This window comes from Aphelocoma coerulescens, chromosome 1A (assembly GCF_041296385.1).
Source record: "Aphelocoma coerulescens isolate FSJ_1873_10779 chromosome 1A, UR_Acoe_1.0, whole genome shotgun sequence".
NCBI lineage: Eukaryota > Metazoa > Chordata > Aves > Passeriformes > Corvidae > Aphelocoma > Aphelocoma coerulescens.
In genome coordinates this window covers 67,743,838-67,760,685 of record NC_091014.1, presented here as the reverse complement: position 1 = coordinate 67,760,685, position 16,848 = coordinate 67,743,838, and the positions used below count along the sequence as shown (strand labels likewise).

Genomic DNA, 16,848 nt, shown 5'->3' with positions numbered 1-16,848 from the left:
AAGCTGTCATAGAGGGAAAGATGCATTAGCTGTCCCACACCCTTACATCCTGAAAATAAAGGGAACTGTGATGTACAAGCCACAAGTTATAATCAGTTTGTGTTCAAATGTCTTTCCTCATCATTGCAAGGTCTATTAAGTCATAGGACAAGGCAAATCAGTCAGAACTGTATCACAGAGTTGCTTCCATCATTCCAGTGGCTCCAGGTCAGCAGTTACTTTGTCCTGAATAGAACAACAAGGAAAACCATAATTTAGCAGAGTGGCATCGGGCTGCACGGTTCTCATTAGCATTAATGAGAGTTGGGTGGCTAAATCCCCATGCACAGCATGGAAAATTTGCCCTTCTGGGTGAGTTCTCTCCTTGGTACACAGTGCTGATAAATGTGTGCCCTCTATTGAACCTCTCCATTGTGTACAGGTATGTGCTCACAGTAACAGGCCAAAGAAAAAACCATGTTAGAACTCGATTTATGTAATACTGCCCAGCATTCTGTAATATTCTGTAATTTCTGTGCAGTTATTCCGGGTCAGCATTAATGTAACAATGATTTCATCACCTGAAACCAAACAGTTGGATAAAATTATTTATTTTGAACTGGTGCATGGATTTTGATTTGTTGTTCATGTGGGGCTTCTCTTTGTTGGTGGTGGTAGTTATGTTTCTCTTTGTTTGCATATATTGATAGTGGATATATTTGCTTTAAGAGCTGCCATCTAGGAATTAACTAATCAGTTCTCTGCTGGCTTCTCCCTTTGGTTCCTGGATTCTGTAATCATTTTGTAGCATTATAGGATCACTAAAAGGATTCACACCTATACATGGTACTTTTAAGGAAATCCTGGAGGTGGAGTTAGGTAGATGATCTTGGAGTTTCATAAGATGTCTCCTGGTAAAATAAATGAACAAAACCTATTTGGGAGAGAACGAGCTACTTGGGTGGGAAAATGACTGAACAGTTATGTGGACTAATATTCCTTCTTTTTTTGGGAACAGCAACCGTTTTAGGGGGAGCATAAAGACACCAATAGGAGCATTTTCCTGAAAATGTAGAGGCGGCCATTGCTTTCCGTAGGTTGAAGCCAACACAGTGCTCTGGAAGAATACCAGCATCCCTCTCTTCCAGAGGAGCCCAGTTGCACTTCCCTTAGTCATGTCCCAGTTGGGACATGGGGAATTTCTCTCCAGTCTGTCTGCATGTTCACTAAGCTCAGCTGTGGTTTACCTGGAGTAACTTAACAAAGAAAAATTAACATTTCAGAGATATAGAATACATATGTTCAAGATCTTGCAAATGCTTAAGCAGGACTCCAAGCTGACACCTCCAAAGTGCTAGTTCAAACTACTCTAATTTTTCCTTAATCCTTTCAAAATGGGGAAGGATATCGCTGCCCATCCTATACTTAGGACTTTTCCTCAAGTCACTTGAAGTCTTAAGTCTGCTCCCATTTAAACTGGTTACAGAGTGTGAAGGATGACTTGAGTTTCCTAATGCTTTGAAAGTTTCAACTCCATGCATATTCTGTAAGTCACAGAGTTCTCAAGTTTTAGTTTTTCTGGATTTATGTGTCATTGTTTCTATCCCTTGCTTGCCTCACTCCCACTATCCTCACTCATTTGTATGTTTGCCTGACTTGGAAACCTCTGGTGTTCTTGCTCTTTTTCCAATATTTCAGTTTGCAGGCTTTAACTGATCATTCTGTGCTTGCCTCTGACGATTTGCAAATGTTCAGCTGTCGCTGAATCCTTTTAGGTCATCAAGACAAAGTAATGTCCTAAAGACTGCGTCCCTAAGGAAGCTCACTGCACAGCTCTTCCACAATTTCACTGTGCACACTCTGGTTAGTGAGACCTAGGAAATTTCATACCATGTTTTTTGTTAACTTAGGGGTACTTTCAGTCTTTTGCAGTGCAGCCAATCCACTGTGGTGCTCCGTAGCCCTGGCAAGCCTCCCTGCTTGTCACAGGTCCCTGTGAGTTCACTGGATAATGTTTACCCTCTGCCTGCAGTGGCACTGCTCAGCTTTCACAGGTCAATGAGTGGTACTTGCTTCACCTCACCAGTGCTTGACCTGCTCACCTGCCTCTGGCCTCTGCATATTCCCCTCTGTCCCTTCACACCAGTCTCCTGCAGGGCTGCTCTCCTGTCCACCGCAGGGTGCTCCATTTCTGTCCAAGATGCTCTTTCTCAGTATCCTGTATCCACAGAAATCCTGCCACTCCTTGGTGTCACTGTATCTTGCTTTGGTCAGTGTGAAGTCAGCCCTTCACCCTTCCCTGCTGCCCATCAGCTGCCATCAGTCACAGGCCTATGTGAAGTCATAACATCCAGGACATCTTGATGATCCCTTTCAACTCAGAATATTCCATGATCTGTGATCCTCTCCAATGAGAAAATCCACAGCTGGGACAGCTGGACACACAGACTTCATACTTCACAACTGCTTCTCTCTCAATGACTTCTGTGCAAAATTTCCTTCCTCCCTTGTTCTCTCCTGTTTCAAAGCTGTCCTTAGGAAAGTGCTCACCCAAAGCTGGCCAAGTTCAGCTTCAGTGAGGCACCAAAGTTTGCTTATTAAAGGACTTGCTTTACTTTTCAACTGATGTGTTGCAGGAGGCACTTGAGAGCACCACAGTGACGACCTAAGACACAGCTTGCACCACAAGGGACCCCAGGTTGTTTTTCACCTGTGAGCCACAGTTCACAAGTGACTCTCCTGGAAAGTATTTGTTGGTTTAGGGATGTTTTGTCACATCTGGCCACCAACTGGCAAGTCTCTTCACGGAAAAGTCAGCACAAAGAATGCTTTTACCAAGCTCCAGCTGTAAATTTTTGTTAATTTCCATATCTTCATAATGCTCAGACTCTCTGGCAGGACAAAACCCACATATCAGGTGACTTGCTAGATGATGTTATTAAAGACAGCTCATTTTAGTATTTAAAAGTAGGTGTGGTTTTATAATACAGTGATTGGTAACCCTCCTGATACCAGTATTGCAATTCTGTAGTCATGTACTGTTCTCCAAGCAATTCTCACGTCCATTATTTCATAAAAGGGTGCAAATGCTATTACAATGTAAAACCAATTTTGTTAATGTTGTAGAATTTTAAGTACCACAAAAGACTAATAGGTAGCCCTAAAATGTATTCCTTCACTTGTACATGTCAGTGGTAATTATAAAAAAAAAATAATTGGCATATAATTATGGAGCACTTCAGTGTAATTAAAACCACCATAAAAAGAATAGTCAAGGAATCATTCATCAAAAGCTGTAAGCTCCTGAATCCAGGAAGTGAGGCAGTGGGCATCCTCCTGCTACATAGACCCTTGAAAACAGGTGGGAAAGTGGAAAAAATGAAAGAGCCAGAATCGGAATCCCAGGACAGATCAGGCTGGAAGGGACCACAGTGGTTCTTCTGGTCCCACTCCCTGCTCCAGCAGGGCCATCCCAGAGCACACAGCACAGGATTGTGTCCAGAGGGGTCTGGAATATCTCCAGTGAGGGAGACTCCACACCCCCTCTGGTCTCTGTTCAGGGCTCAGTCACTGCCCAGGGAAGAAGTTCTGCCTCATGTCCAGGTGGAATTTCCTGGGCATCAGTCCCTGCCCGTTCCTCTGGTGCCATGGCTGGGCCCCCCGGAGCAGAGCCTGGGCCCTGCTCAGAGCCCTCCCTGCACACAGGGACACACAGGGCTGAGGGCCCCTCTCAGCTGGGGCTCCTCTCCAGGCTGAACAGCCCCAGCTCCCTCAGCCTTTCCCCGTCAGGGATGCTCCAGGCCCTAAATCATCTCCTCAGCCTCTGCTGGCCCCGCTCCAGGAGCTCCCTGTCCCTCCTGTCCTGAGGAGCCCAGGACTGGACACAGCACTGCAGAGGTGCCTCCCAGGGCTGGGCAGAGGGGCAGGATCACTCCCTGACCTGCTGGCATTTCCTTAGTATAAACTTAAGGGCTCTTTCAAGTACTAACAGGACAAGGTAAACTCCAATTGCCTGATACTCTCTGTATCTCTGTTCAGATACATTTTTGTACAATCAGTATGAAGGGGTAGGTGCCTTTGAAGAGCAAATTTAATCCTGGTTCTCAGATGCCTGTTCAGAAGAATGACAGGAGCTTGAGAAGCTGCTGTTAGCTCCTGCAATACCTGAAGAGAAAACTGGAAGTCTGGCAGGACTCACACCTGTGTCTTTGTGTCAATGCCAAAACTGCTGTGAAATGACTTTTAGAAGGAGTAACTGTTGCTAAATTTAAAATATTGTTAAATACATAAGGGGAGAGACAAGAATCAAACCTAACTAGCCAAAAACTATCATGGGACTGAAGGTTTTTTTGGGCACAGGACCTCCTGTTCCCATGTTCCCTGGCATGCTATCCGGGTTCCTTACAGTTCTGGTTTCCAGTTCTGATTTCCTGTTTTCATCTCCTTTATTGTTGAACAGAAAACAGCAGAAAAGTGGAGGTGAAAAGCAAGTGAATGCTACATTGTTTCACTGGAAAAAGGGTTTTCAAATCCTACAATCCCAGAATGGTTTGGGTTGGAAGGGACCTTAAAGATCCCCTCATTCCACCCTCCTGCCATGGGCAGGGACAACTTCCACTAACCCAGGTTGCTCAGAGCCCCATCCAGCCTGGCTTTGAATACTCCCAGGGATGGGGCAGCCACAGCTTCTCTGGGCAAAAAATGTGTGAGAGCATTTGTGTGAAGGGGAATGAGAATGAAAAATGGGAAGTTTTCCCTTGGCAGCATGTCTGTATTCATCTTTACACTTATTTCCCACAACTGAAAATCTGCTTCCCACAGCTTCTGCTCTTAAAATGTTTTTCTCTTACCTGCACACACCTTATGTACATCTTCAGCTTTTCTTCCTCCCAAGAAAAACAAAACACTAACAGCTGTATTTATTCTAGACCACTTTTTATAAAGTATAAAACTTTAGTTACTAATCATATGTACACCAATTAAATTATGTAGAATTTTGTAGTTATTAAATATTACTTAATAACCTGTTTTGTTCAGTCAGGGGCAAGAGGAGCACTACTGCCATGAATTGCTATTATTTTTCTGAAGAAGTCTGGGTTGGACAAATGCATCATGATTAGCCATTGATATATTGATACATTAACTACAGGCAGGAAAAGTGTGATGGAGTGGAAATGGAAATGTGAAAAACCCAAATGGTGTTTATTGCTTTGGTGGGGGCAGGAGGAGAAGCTTTGAACACCGGAGCAGTTTCCCTGGAAGGGCAATGTTCAGGTTTCTAATTTGGTTATATATAACTGTGTGTGTAAATATCTATATCTATACATATATATCTATACTAACATGTGGACTTAAGGGGAATTAAGACATTTTTTAGACTTTCAGAGTTATGTAAACTTGTGTGTGGTTGTGCTTTTAGTCCAAAAGGAGCATTGCAAATAGCTGTGGGATTTTTTTGTAAACCATCTCTATAAATATTTGAAAAGAGCTAACACATGTTGCAAATATTTAGTTAACAGCCTTTGTTAAAGCAAAATTTGAGAAAGCTCTAAAATCATAATATCTTACCAGTATTAGAGGTCATTTTGTATATGTGTGAGTGTCCCAGTTGAAGCCTGCTTCAGCCAAAACATCTGTTCAGTTATCTGCGATTGATGTGTGAATTTCTTGGCAAAAGCCCCACTCAATATTTTTAATAGTGAATGCTAAACTTAAAAGTTATATTTTTAATGTTTTCCCATCATGTGCGCAAGTTACATAACCAGATCTGGATCTGTGTGGTTACTGCTATTTATACTACTGTTGGGGTGTACAACAGATGAGGATCCAGCTCACTTATTCAGTGATCCAGTTATTCAGTGATCCAGTTACTCAGTGCTGAATAAAGACAGAAGAAAAAGATGGATTCTGTATTACCAAGATTATAGTTTGTGTGTAAGAAAATAGAACAGAGTAGCCAAGATAAATTGGACTATAAGGTGATATGTGCTGTCCTCTCAAACTTGGGCAATTGAGACTTTGACCTGACCAAAGAAATTAATGGTTAAGATATCACAATGCATTTAAATGATCCTTGACCACAAGTGCAATATTTGTGCAATAGAAGTGCCAGTATGGATATGTGCTAATGAAAGGCAAAGACACAATTTTTGCATTGTTTCTTTAGCAAGCTAAATTATGCATCTAATTTTTCATGCCTTAGTCTCCTCATCTTTTTGCTTGCCAGTTATTGCTTAAATCTGCTAATTTTTATCTTTGTTTGTTTTTCTTGCTCCCAGTTCTGCAGATTAAATCTCTCATCTCAGAATACTCTCCTTACTGTATGCCAAGAACCAAAACCATCTTGTGATCAGTATTAAACAAGTAGAATTGGCCATGCCCCTTGCAAATGGACCCAAGTTGTGCTTGAGACATCTTTGCTTACTGAAGACTGCCAAAAAAAGTGGGGGGAAAATAAAAAGGCAAAACAACCCCTCCCTCTTTTTCCTTTTGATCTCAGTCTGATATATCCTTAGTCAGAAACTTAATGATATCACTTGAAGTGTGATCACACTGAACTGTTCATGGATGCACACTTCTCAGGTGATGCCAGGACAGAGGACAGTGAATGCTGTGGCAGTTTGTTATGAGAACGTGTCCTGAGGTTCCTCCTCAAGCAAGGAGTCTCTTAAGTCCTCAGGAGAACACCCTCCTGAGGCACTCAAAACTTGGCATAAGAGTTTTTACTCCAAAAATCACTTCCCGTATGTTCTGTTTGTAATACTCTCAAAGTACCCTCTTAATATGTGAGGTTAAGTGTGTGACTCCATCAGGGCTTTAAAAGTGAAGGCTGCATTTTGCAGTCCTTAATAACAGTAGTATAAAGAGATTTTTGTTTTCCCCACTGGTTTCTGGAAGCTTTGACTTGGCACTCACAAGTCCTGATCATGGTGTGTAGAAGGAAACACACTGGAAACTAAATGTATTATGGGCCACCAAGAGAAGGCTTTGGGGTGACCTCAGTGTGGCCTTTCAATACCTGAAGGGAGCCCACAGGAAAGATGGAGAGAGACTCTTGGCAAGGCCTGGAGTGACAGGGCAAGGGGGAATGGCCTCACACTGACAGAGAGCAGGTTTAGATTGGATATTAGGAAAGAATTCTTCCCTGTGAGGGTGGTGAGGCCCTGGCACAGGTTGCCCAGAGAAGTTGTGGCTGCCCCATCCCTGGAAGTGTTCAGGGCCAGGTTGGATGGGGCTCTGAGCACCCTGGGATAGTGGAAGGTGTCCCTGCCCATGGCAAGGGGTTGGAACAAGATGATCTTTAAGGTCTCTTCCAACACAAACCATTCTATGATTTAGGTGTTCTGTTGCTGAACGTATCTTCCCATTATTAAGTACCAGCCTAGCATAGTGTGTTTGTGGCTTTATTGCTTGGTCTCCCTTTTGTAAACTACTAATATTTAGCAGAAAATCATTATGGTAGAAGTAGAGGAAAAATATGACAGAACCATGCCAAAACAAAAGCTCAAAAATGTTCACTGCAATGTAATATATATATATATATATTTTTAAAGGCATGAGTCTAGGCAGTGTTACTGTGTGATTTTCTTTGAGTGAGCTGATGTAAAGCAAGCAAAAAGATTTATGAAAATTACAAAATTCAGAGTGCTTCTAATGAGGCATAAAATGGATTTTAAGATGTGGAAGATGGAAGGGACTTACTGCTATCAGTGTGTAGCACCACGTTTATTACAAAAACCTGGTAGTGATTTCCTGTAAATTTCAATTTGTGTGATACCACCAGGAATGGAATAACAAATCTTACAGTTTTTCCTTTGCTAATTCATTTCCCTCATGGCATAATACACTTTGGCAGTGTAGCAGGTTAATATTAATATTCTGCATTCTATCTGCTAATTATCTTTTTAATAATTGAAAGTTAATGGCCCACTTGACCCTTACATCTCTAGAAGTGATTTTTTCAGCTTTCTACATAAATTGCTGTATTTCAATGCCAAGCTAAAAGTAAAATCTCACTAAAATATGGGGTTTTTTGCATGCTGTTGTGAAATGTATTGGAGAACCCACACATTTATAATGTGTAAAGCTTAAGCAAACATTGGTATTTTGGTGTTTGCTGACAGTTTATTCTTAGAATCCTAATAGAAAATTAAATTCACAATTCATTTATAATGATTTGACAACAGTTTTTAAAATAATCCTCCTTTAATTTTAGTGTTACAAAGGAGCAAACTGGCACTTGTATATTCTGACTGGCTGGTGTCTCCTTTTTGTATCTGCAGAGTGAGTCTGAATTTATGGTCATGGAGATGAGAGCTAAATCTGACCAACAGAGTTTAGGGCATGTAGAGAGCAGTACTGCCAGGATGGATGAAAAAAGTATGTGTTGTAATAGTTATTGTACTGATATCTACTGAGTGATTCCCTTTGGACCATATTTTTGGGGGAACAGAGTATATTGAGGCCTGGGTTTCAAAGCTATTGATAATTCAGCACATTCTGCAGAGCTTACTAGAATGTGCTGGCTACTTAATATTCCCGAAAATCAAATATTGTCCATTGACTGATTTCAGTGATTACCATGCTCCTGTGGGAAGATACTATTTTGAGCCCTAGTACCACATTAGCTGAGGGTGCTGGGTCCCCTAGAGCTCCAGAAATATTCTAATATTGCAATTTCCACCTCTGAGCGAGGTATTTCTTGGACACCGAGTCCCAGCCCATTTGCCAAGCTTCTCATGTTGGTCTCAGCTGCAACATTTCAAGCAACTATTTTTCTTGGCTTGATGATTTGCTCAGATTTCAGGGCTGCTGCTGCTGCTCTTGCTGCCTCCAATCTGCAGAGCCTGCAAGCACCCAGCAGAGCTTCTCAGCTCCACATTTCATCTGGAGCAGGCTTGTGCCTCGCTGGCTGGGAGCTGCTTCTCCAGATATTGGCAATATTGTTATAAAATGATCCTGTGGTGTGAGCGATTCCCTCAGTGTATCCAACAGGGTACCCAACAGTTGCAGTGGTCAAATGTTTAGGAAACAGCAGGAATGGTACAAACTTTTGTGATGCTTTTACTCTGATGTTTTCCTGGTGACAGTGATGTTCAATTCAGGTGCTTTCCCCCATGTGATGTCGTTTGCCCATCTAGGAACCTTCTGGGGATGTCTATCTTCATAGCTTCTTCTTAAAATATTTTTCAGTTTTTGCACCCACAAGGCAGAGGTGTTTCCCTGCTGCCTTGATATCTATGTCCTTTTGTCGATTTTTAGTCTGGCTTTGTCTGAGGCCCTGTAGTGCTTGCTCTGAAGGAGATGGTAGGCAGTCCATACACACCCCTTTTCCTTACTACACAGGATTTTATAGACTTCCACAAGAACTTCCTCAAGTTTCTGGAACAAAAGGTCTCAGTGTACTCAGTGATTCCTATATAGATGCCATAGCAAGGCTTTTATGGGTCCTCTGACCCTGTTTTTGATCTAACTTATCTCTTTGGAGGTGAGGAGGCAGAGTGCATATTGAGATCAAGATGTGGATACAGCTGTGTATGAAGGGTTTTTCTTCTTAGTCTTTGTACCTTTCCTAATAAAATGTAAGGTTTGCTTTACTTCTTGGCTTTTAGAAAATACTGAGCTGCTCTTTTTCAAAGGATTTTCTGTTTCAGCCTTGAGGTGTCATTACTGACCAGTACAGGTGAAATCAGAGCCCAGCATTTGATATGTGAATCTGGATTTAACCCACAGATATTGCTTTATATTTATTTACATTGAGAGCTGTTTGCCATTGTTCAGGCTCTTACTCTTACAAAGCTTTTCTACAATTTTTCACAGTGTGTCCTTATCCTTCCTACCCTGAAAAACTTCATCTGCTTTATCTTTCTCCTGGCCACTTAAGCTGATGTTGGATGCTGCTAACACTGCAAAATCCCCTCAGTGACTGGTTTTTTTTCCAGCAGTGCAGGTTCTCCTCCTACCCAGTTTCTTGCTGTTGAACTGATTATTTCTCCACCCCTGGACCTGTTGCCTTATCCAAAATGAGCCATGTGATGCTACTGTGGGACTGCCACAGCCTCTTCACCATCTCTCCCTGTTTGCAGTGAGGCTGTAGCTGTCTGGGGAGGTTTTGCATTCCCTGCCAGCAAACAACCCAGCCCAGATACTTTGATTATCTTCCTCTTTATCCCCTCCCAATCAAGTCCCTGCAAACACAGCCAACCTTCCTTTTACTGCTGCTGATCTTTGGAGAGAGACCTCGAAGGGCCACACCATCCTGGAAAAGCTTGATTAGGAGAACACTCTTATTAAACTAAATAATTTTGTACCATCTGTTAACCTTTTCAAATTACAGAAAGCCCCCTAAAATGTTTTTTGCTAAGAACAAAAACTTTTGTTTTGCTAAGAACAAATATAATTTTTTTCCTTTTTCTCCAAATCCTTTTTTCCCTTGAAATTGAGTTTACTAGAGTGAGGGTTCAGTCTCTGCTTCATTAATCCCCCCACTGGTAACATGCCTATTATTTGGTCTAAAGATTGACTTCCATGATCTTGCTGCTTCGTCTGGAAAATTGTTCAGGCCATAAATCTCTGTGTAGATTAGTGAGTCTCATTCCCTCAAGAGGAATTACATTTTGTCCTTTTTAATGTTAACTCTTTGGCGTCAAGAAGTTTGTTGATTTTATTATTGATAATAAAGTTTGATATGATGTATTCTTCAGAATATTGGCTTATTTTTTAGCTAATTGAGCACTGAATGTAGCCAGGCCAGCTGATTACCTGATTTTCCATTGATGCTGCCAAAGTACAGGAGGTGGTAGAGTAGACACAGTCCTCCCTTCCTCTTTGAGGCAGTTTGATTTGGGTGGGGACGCTTTCAATTTTACATTTTATTATTATTATTTATGGTAGTCAATCTCAGATGATGTACTGAAATTGTCTTTTGTAGCAACAAATTTGTGTCTTTGACACAGGAGAAATTTGCTGATAAAGTTCTTCCAAATAATTAGGGCTGATTTTGCTTATGTTTGAAAGTCATACTTTTCATGCTGTAGTGATTAGTGGACAGAGATAAACATTAGAAAAATATTGATGAAAGTACAGTAATTTTTTCATCCAAAATGCCTATTTAGAAGAATTAAAATGAATGACAATGCTGGCATATTTGTTACTCACCTGCATACAGGTCCTGCACTGAGCACTGCAATAATGCACAGGTCTGTGTTTTGGGTTTTTTTGTTTTATTTGTCAGATTTATCAATCTATTCTATATTTGTGCTTGATTTTCCAACAGCTCATTTTCATTCTGTTCTGTGCCATTAAAAATTTCCATCTTCTTCAGGGGAAGCACGCCTGTGTTTTTAGGCTTCCTATATCATCTTCCATTCAGAGACACTTCCTGTCTGTACATGAGTGGGAAAATTTTGGTTGGAGAGGTTGCACTGCCATGAAGAAACATTGCAACGGATGAACAAAGCCAACTGTTTAATTCCACAGTGCTTTACCTAAGAAATTTAGGTTATATAGGGTTTTTTTAGGTGTTTTGGCCAGATCTTTCACGACAGATGTTCTGTTCTATGCTTATAGACACACTAATATATTCTTTAGCTGTTTATGTTCACAGGTGGGAGTAAGAGAACAAAATAAAGAGGACATTTACACCATCATTGTTGGTAGAAATTAGGAAAGAGAAAGGCAAACTGTCAAAATTTGTAAATCGTTGCAGCTTTGCTTAAGGTCTTGAGCATGTCTCTGTACCCATGCTGTGAGGTAAAGCTATACTCTGGAGAAATAATGAAAATAGAAAAGAGAAAGTTTGGCAAAGGTAAAAGGGTTATAGTTTTGTGAAGGAAAAGATGAAAATTATGAGATATATAATATGCAGTCATACCATCTTAGTTTATTTCAATATTTGAGCCCTTCTCAATCTGGAACATATTTATCTTCACAAAAGCCTTTTGATAGAAGGAAGTTCCATCATCTTCATACAATCAGAGACAGAATTAAATTACCAGCCTACAATTGTAGGATACAGCCTATCCTATAAGATAACATGAGCAGGGAGTTGCTCTGGACTGACATGTCCCTGTCAGGACATTCTGGGTCTTCTTGTCTCACCTGGACCAGTGCCCTGCATTTCCTTTTTCTAATGGAACAGGCCCACATTATCATAGGTGATGGACTGATTTTGTACCTTGGATACAAAACTTTAGGAACAGAAACACAGTGTTTCACAGATAGAAATTCAAGATATTTGGCAGAAAACACAGCCACTTTTGCAGTCTCTGCCTGAATCTGGCAGTGCTGTGTCATGCAATCCAGTGCTACCCGTGCTGGGGGCCAAGAGCTCAGGACTTGGCTCTGCTCTTGTAAAATGAAGGTGACCACAGTCCTGTGATAATCACAAGAAATTGCTTTTTATTTGCACTATCACATCACTTTGGTATTCGCCTCGATTTCCAGGGCAGGTATCAGGAGAGCAGACATTAATCTTGAGCAATTGCATTTGCAGACGTGACAGATCCATTTGGTAATGGAATTAATGGGAAGATGATTACTTTTACTGAGCTAATAGGACCTTTATTTTCTCTTCCTCACTACAAACTGTTTCACTGTCGTTTTCCCAGTGTGGCTGCATTACCGAAAGATGTCACATTACATTAACTGGAGCCACTAAAAAATTGCTGCCTGGTATTTTTCTGTCTATTTAATTATCAATGAAGGATAAAATGTTTAAAGTTCAGCTGTTTTGTGGGTTTTTTTGTTTGTTTTTCTTTTTAAAGAAGGACGTTTACATGCTTCAGGTTTTATGATTTATGCCTTTTCCATTTCCTATGCACATTTTTTAAAAATCATTAGAAAGACTGGCAGTTCCCTAGACTCCCTTAGACATTAGTTAATCACTTCTTTTCAGCTTCTTTCTACCCTTTGGTGTTACTTTTTCTTCCTGTTAAGATACATGGCAGAAATCTATTTCTTTGGACGAGTATTTAAAAATAACTATTTTTTAATATATGTTATTTATAAACTGTATTCCTTAAATATGGAGTGATTAGTGGTTTCATGATGAGGAAATGATAAGAAATACTTGCTAAGCTGTAGCATTCAGCAATGAATTCTGTATTTGCAAAGTTCCTAGGAGCAATATGCTCACCATAAAAAGAGCCTGGGGCTCTTCCAAAATAAAATCATTGGGTTTGCCCTTTCTTGGCTTGATAGTGACTGAAAAACCTGATGCCTTTAGTACTGTATGATTTAGCTCATGCTAGAGGTGTCTAAATAAATTTAGTTTTGCTTAGTAATGCTTGTCTAGCCATGTTTCAGAATGTTCAGCTTTCAGTAAACCTTTATGAGAGCTTTTGTAGTTATCATATATTTTTTTTCTGCTATGGCCTTGATGGTGATAAGTTTGCAATAAATCTTAGGCTTGCAGCTGATGCAGGTCCTAGTGTGTTTTACAGTTAAGGCAGGAAAGATAGAAAAATTCTCCTTTGGAGAAATTTGAATTTTATTCAGCCTATACATTTCCAGTCCAAGACAGGAAAAACACAATATAGGCAGCTGTTAAAGCCCTGCTTTAGACTGCTAAGAATCATGACAAACTGAAAGAAATACCCAATATATTTTTCTTCATGTGCTGATTGAAAAGCAAAGCAGGCCTTCCAGACTTTCTTGCATTTGACTTTAATGCTGAGCTTTCCTATTGAAATGGGAAAACCGAATTCAGCTTCAGAAAACAGAGAAGCAGCCAACACATAAATATATCTTGAATAATTCTGAATGAACTTATTGAAAAGCTTCCACTCTTAAACTTATTGGAAGAACTCTGTAATATGGAATATAGATTTGATGGGGGGAAAAAAAAAGGGATCATGAGAGCAACAAATCTGTTTGTCATCTGCCTAGGAATACTTAGTAATTTAAATAATATAATCAGGGAGTGCAGTGATAGAGACATGGAACGATGCAGGGCCGAGGATAAAGTCCTGTGGGACATCAGCTGCAAGTGAAAAAGGACTCAATTAAGGATGGCTGTATTAAATAACAAGTGAGTGGTCTAACAAAAGTAATGTTTGCCACCACCACGTTGGCTTTAGTGATACATCCAGAGTACAGTGAATGAGCAGGAGTGATTTAGAGCACTCAAAATAGAAGACTGACAGCATTTCGTTAGAACAGAGTGATGAGCACGTGCAAAATTATCATTTCAGGTGATAACCACAGGACAGCAGTTAGGGGCTGTCTCCAGTAAACAGTAATAAATCCACTCTGGCAAGGTGAAAAGCGAGTTGTAACTTTTGGAGATGTTTGCAATACAAGAAGCCCTCTGGGAATAAGTCAGTTGAGCAGATCCTTGCCAGACATCACAAGGAAAAAAGACACCTGGAACTGCTGCAGGTGAAACCTGGAAAAGTGGGGAAAAGAACCTTACCAGAGGAGTAGCCCTATAGGTTTTTATTTTGGTGATCTCATAGAAAGTGAGCTAGGTGGCTTATCTCTTGAGCTATGGTATGAAATTGATGGTATCAAATTTATTTTAAAATTCTTTGATTAATTTGAATGTTAGGAAGATGTGGGAGATATGGTTCTAGTGATCCCAAGGTGAACATCCAGCAGCCCATTGTTCTGCATCTTTTGTTTACCCTGCAGCAGGAGTCACCTAGTCCTGTTTCCCCTACTTTATTTACTTTGCATTAGTGTTTATTGAAATTATCTCAGTTTCCCATCATAAGGTGATTTTTAAGTCTTTTCAAGATTTTTAATGGCCTGATTCCTCAGCAGCTGATGCAAATTCATGAACAGCACAACTTTCCAACATATTTTGTTCAAACATACAAAGGTCATATTCTTCATCTGGTCTTTTCTCTCAAATTATTTGCCTGATTTTATTTGCAATCTGTGTAGTCATATGAGCCTGAGCTGGAAGCAACCAATTAGATCACAATGTCCCTCCTCTTGCCAACATGGAATATAATCCCCCAGACAGGGACACGTGCTTGATTTTAGCCAAAAGCTCACAAGAAGCCTCCTGATCTTCACCCACTGAAATTTAACCTCTCATCTGTTATTAATCTATTTTCAGCAAATGATTACCAGAACATCTGCTCATGCCCAGTAAATTTTTCCTTCCTTCTCTTAAAGCTGACTTCCCCAGTGGACTGATGAAAGAGAGATTCTGCAGCTCATTCTGCTCTCAAAAATAGCATTGGTCCACTGAAGAAATGTTAGCTGAAGGTGAGGGAGTGATTTTTGTAATTCATGTTGCACCTATAGGGGAAATAAGAGCAAAATGATTGCAATAATGGTAGGATTTCCATCTAACTTTTTTTTGTTTTGTTTTTTAATCAGGAAGCATAAGGACACATTCAGCAAATGCATGTTTGGGGTTTACATGAAGATGGAAGCATCCACACAGAGATCATTAATCTTAGCAATAATCAAGCCTTTGAATCACAGGGTCACTGAGGTTGGAAATGACCTCCCAAGATCTTCGAGTCCAACCTTTGACCAGTCACTGCTTTTTCATCCAGCCCAGAGCACTGAGTGCCACATCCAATCATTCCTTGGACACCTGCAGGGACAGAGATTCACCATCTCCCTGGGCATCCCCTTCCAATGCCCCTTCCAATGCCTGACCACCCTTTCAGTGAAGAAATTCCTCCTGAAAGTCTTCTGTCCACTTCCATGCCCTTCCCTAAAGGATATGGTCCAACAGTCTGCATTCAGGAGGATGATGACAGAGGAGAGTGTTCAGGAGGGCTTTGAAATCTGAGAAGGCAGGAGCTATTTGGATTTTTGTCAAGGAAATTCCCTCACAGGGGAGGTGCAGTATGGGAAACAGTGTGAGAGCTGGTCATTGCCTTGATTTCTCTGATATTCCCTTTCTAATCTCCCAGCCTTTCTTCCCTACATTTCCAGAGTAAGCCTTCATCCCTATGATTTAGTGACACAATTTATTTGTGTGCCTTGAGGAAAACTCTGTCTCAACGTTCCTTCATTTAATTTTGGTGCTTTTCTCAGGGGTGCTGCTTTCTGCTCTGAGGGCTCCCTTCTGTAGCTCGGATGTGCTACCAGGACCTCTTTTGGACAGCTTGCAGAAAACTGGCTGTGCCAAAGCCCTTTTGTGCAGTTTTATGCTTCTGAGCAGCATAACCAGTCATTTACATAAACATGAGGCTCGTATCTCTACTCAGAAGTTAAATTTTTATGTTTTCTTTAGGTTTGCTATTCCAACTGCAGATGTTTAGGGCAATAAATGTTGGGCCTGATTCTCTGTAAGGAACCACTAATCTGATGAAGTGTCCAGAAAACTGTTGGGCAACACTGAAAATGAGAACTAAAGCAAAGCCCACCCAGAGCAGGAGAAATGTTTTCTATCTTGGTGGTTCAGATGGACACAAAAGCTCACTAAAGAAATCAGATCACTTTTAAAATATCAATATACAAAAAAACCCTGTAGCTTGGGGGTTTCTCATTCCCGTCATTCCAAAATCTGGACCTGTAGCTTTCTGTCATCCTGGTGCACACAGATCTTCACTGTAGGCAGTAGATTAATGGGTTTTAGAGCATAAAAGTTTCAGCTTTTAAAGAATATGTCACTTTGTAGCCCAGCTGTAGCAGAAGTTGGTTATTCCCTGTGATTGCCTACTGTTGAATGATTTAGTTGGAGCTGACAACTTGAAACATGAACGCTATATTCGGTTCAAAAATATTTAAATACATTGTTTCCCTTTTTTTTATGCTTCAGAACAAGAGCCAGGGATTGAGTTTTGTCCGTATACATGCGCCTTGGCAAGTCCTCAGTCGAGAAGCAGAACTTCTTAAAATAAAAATGCCCACTAAAAAGGTAAATATCTCCCATTTTCTATCCACAAGTTGTATGACTGA

General features: G+C 40.6%; 1 protein-coding gene across 1 annotated transcript in view; it reads left to right on the top strand.

Annotated features, from left to right (window-relative positions):
• The window catches only part of ANO2 (anoctamin 2), a 146,537-nt gene that overhangs the window by 15,552 nt on the left and 114,137 nt on the right, over window positions 1–16,848 (top strand). Inside the window, exon 4 of the mRNA XM_069003969.1 lies at window positions 16,709–16,807. Within this exon, the coding sequence (XP_068860070.1) occupies window positions 16,709–16,807 (99 nt within the window). The remainder of the gene's footprint in view (window positions 1–16,708; window positions 16,808–16,848) is intronic.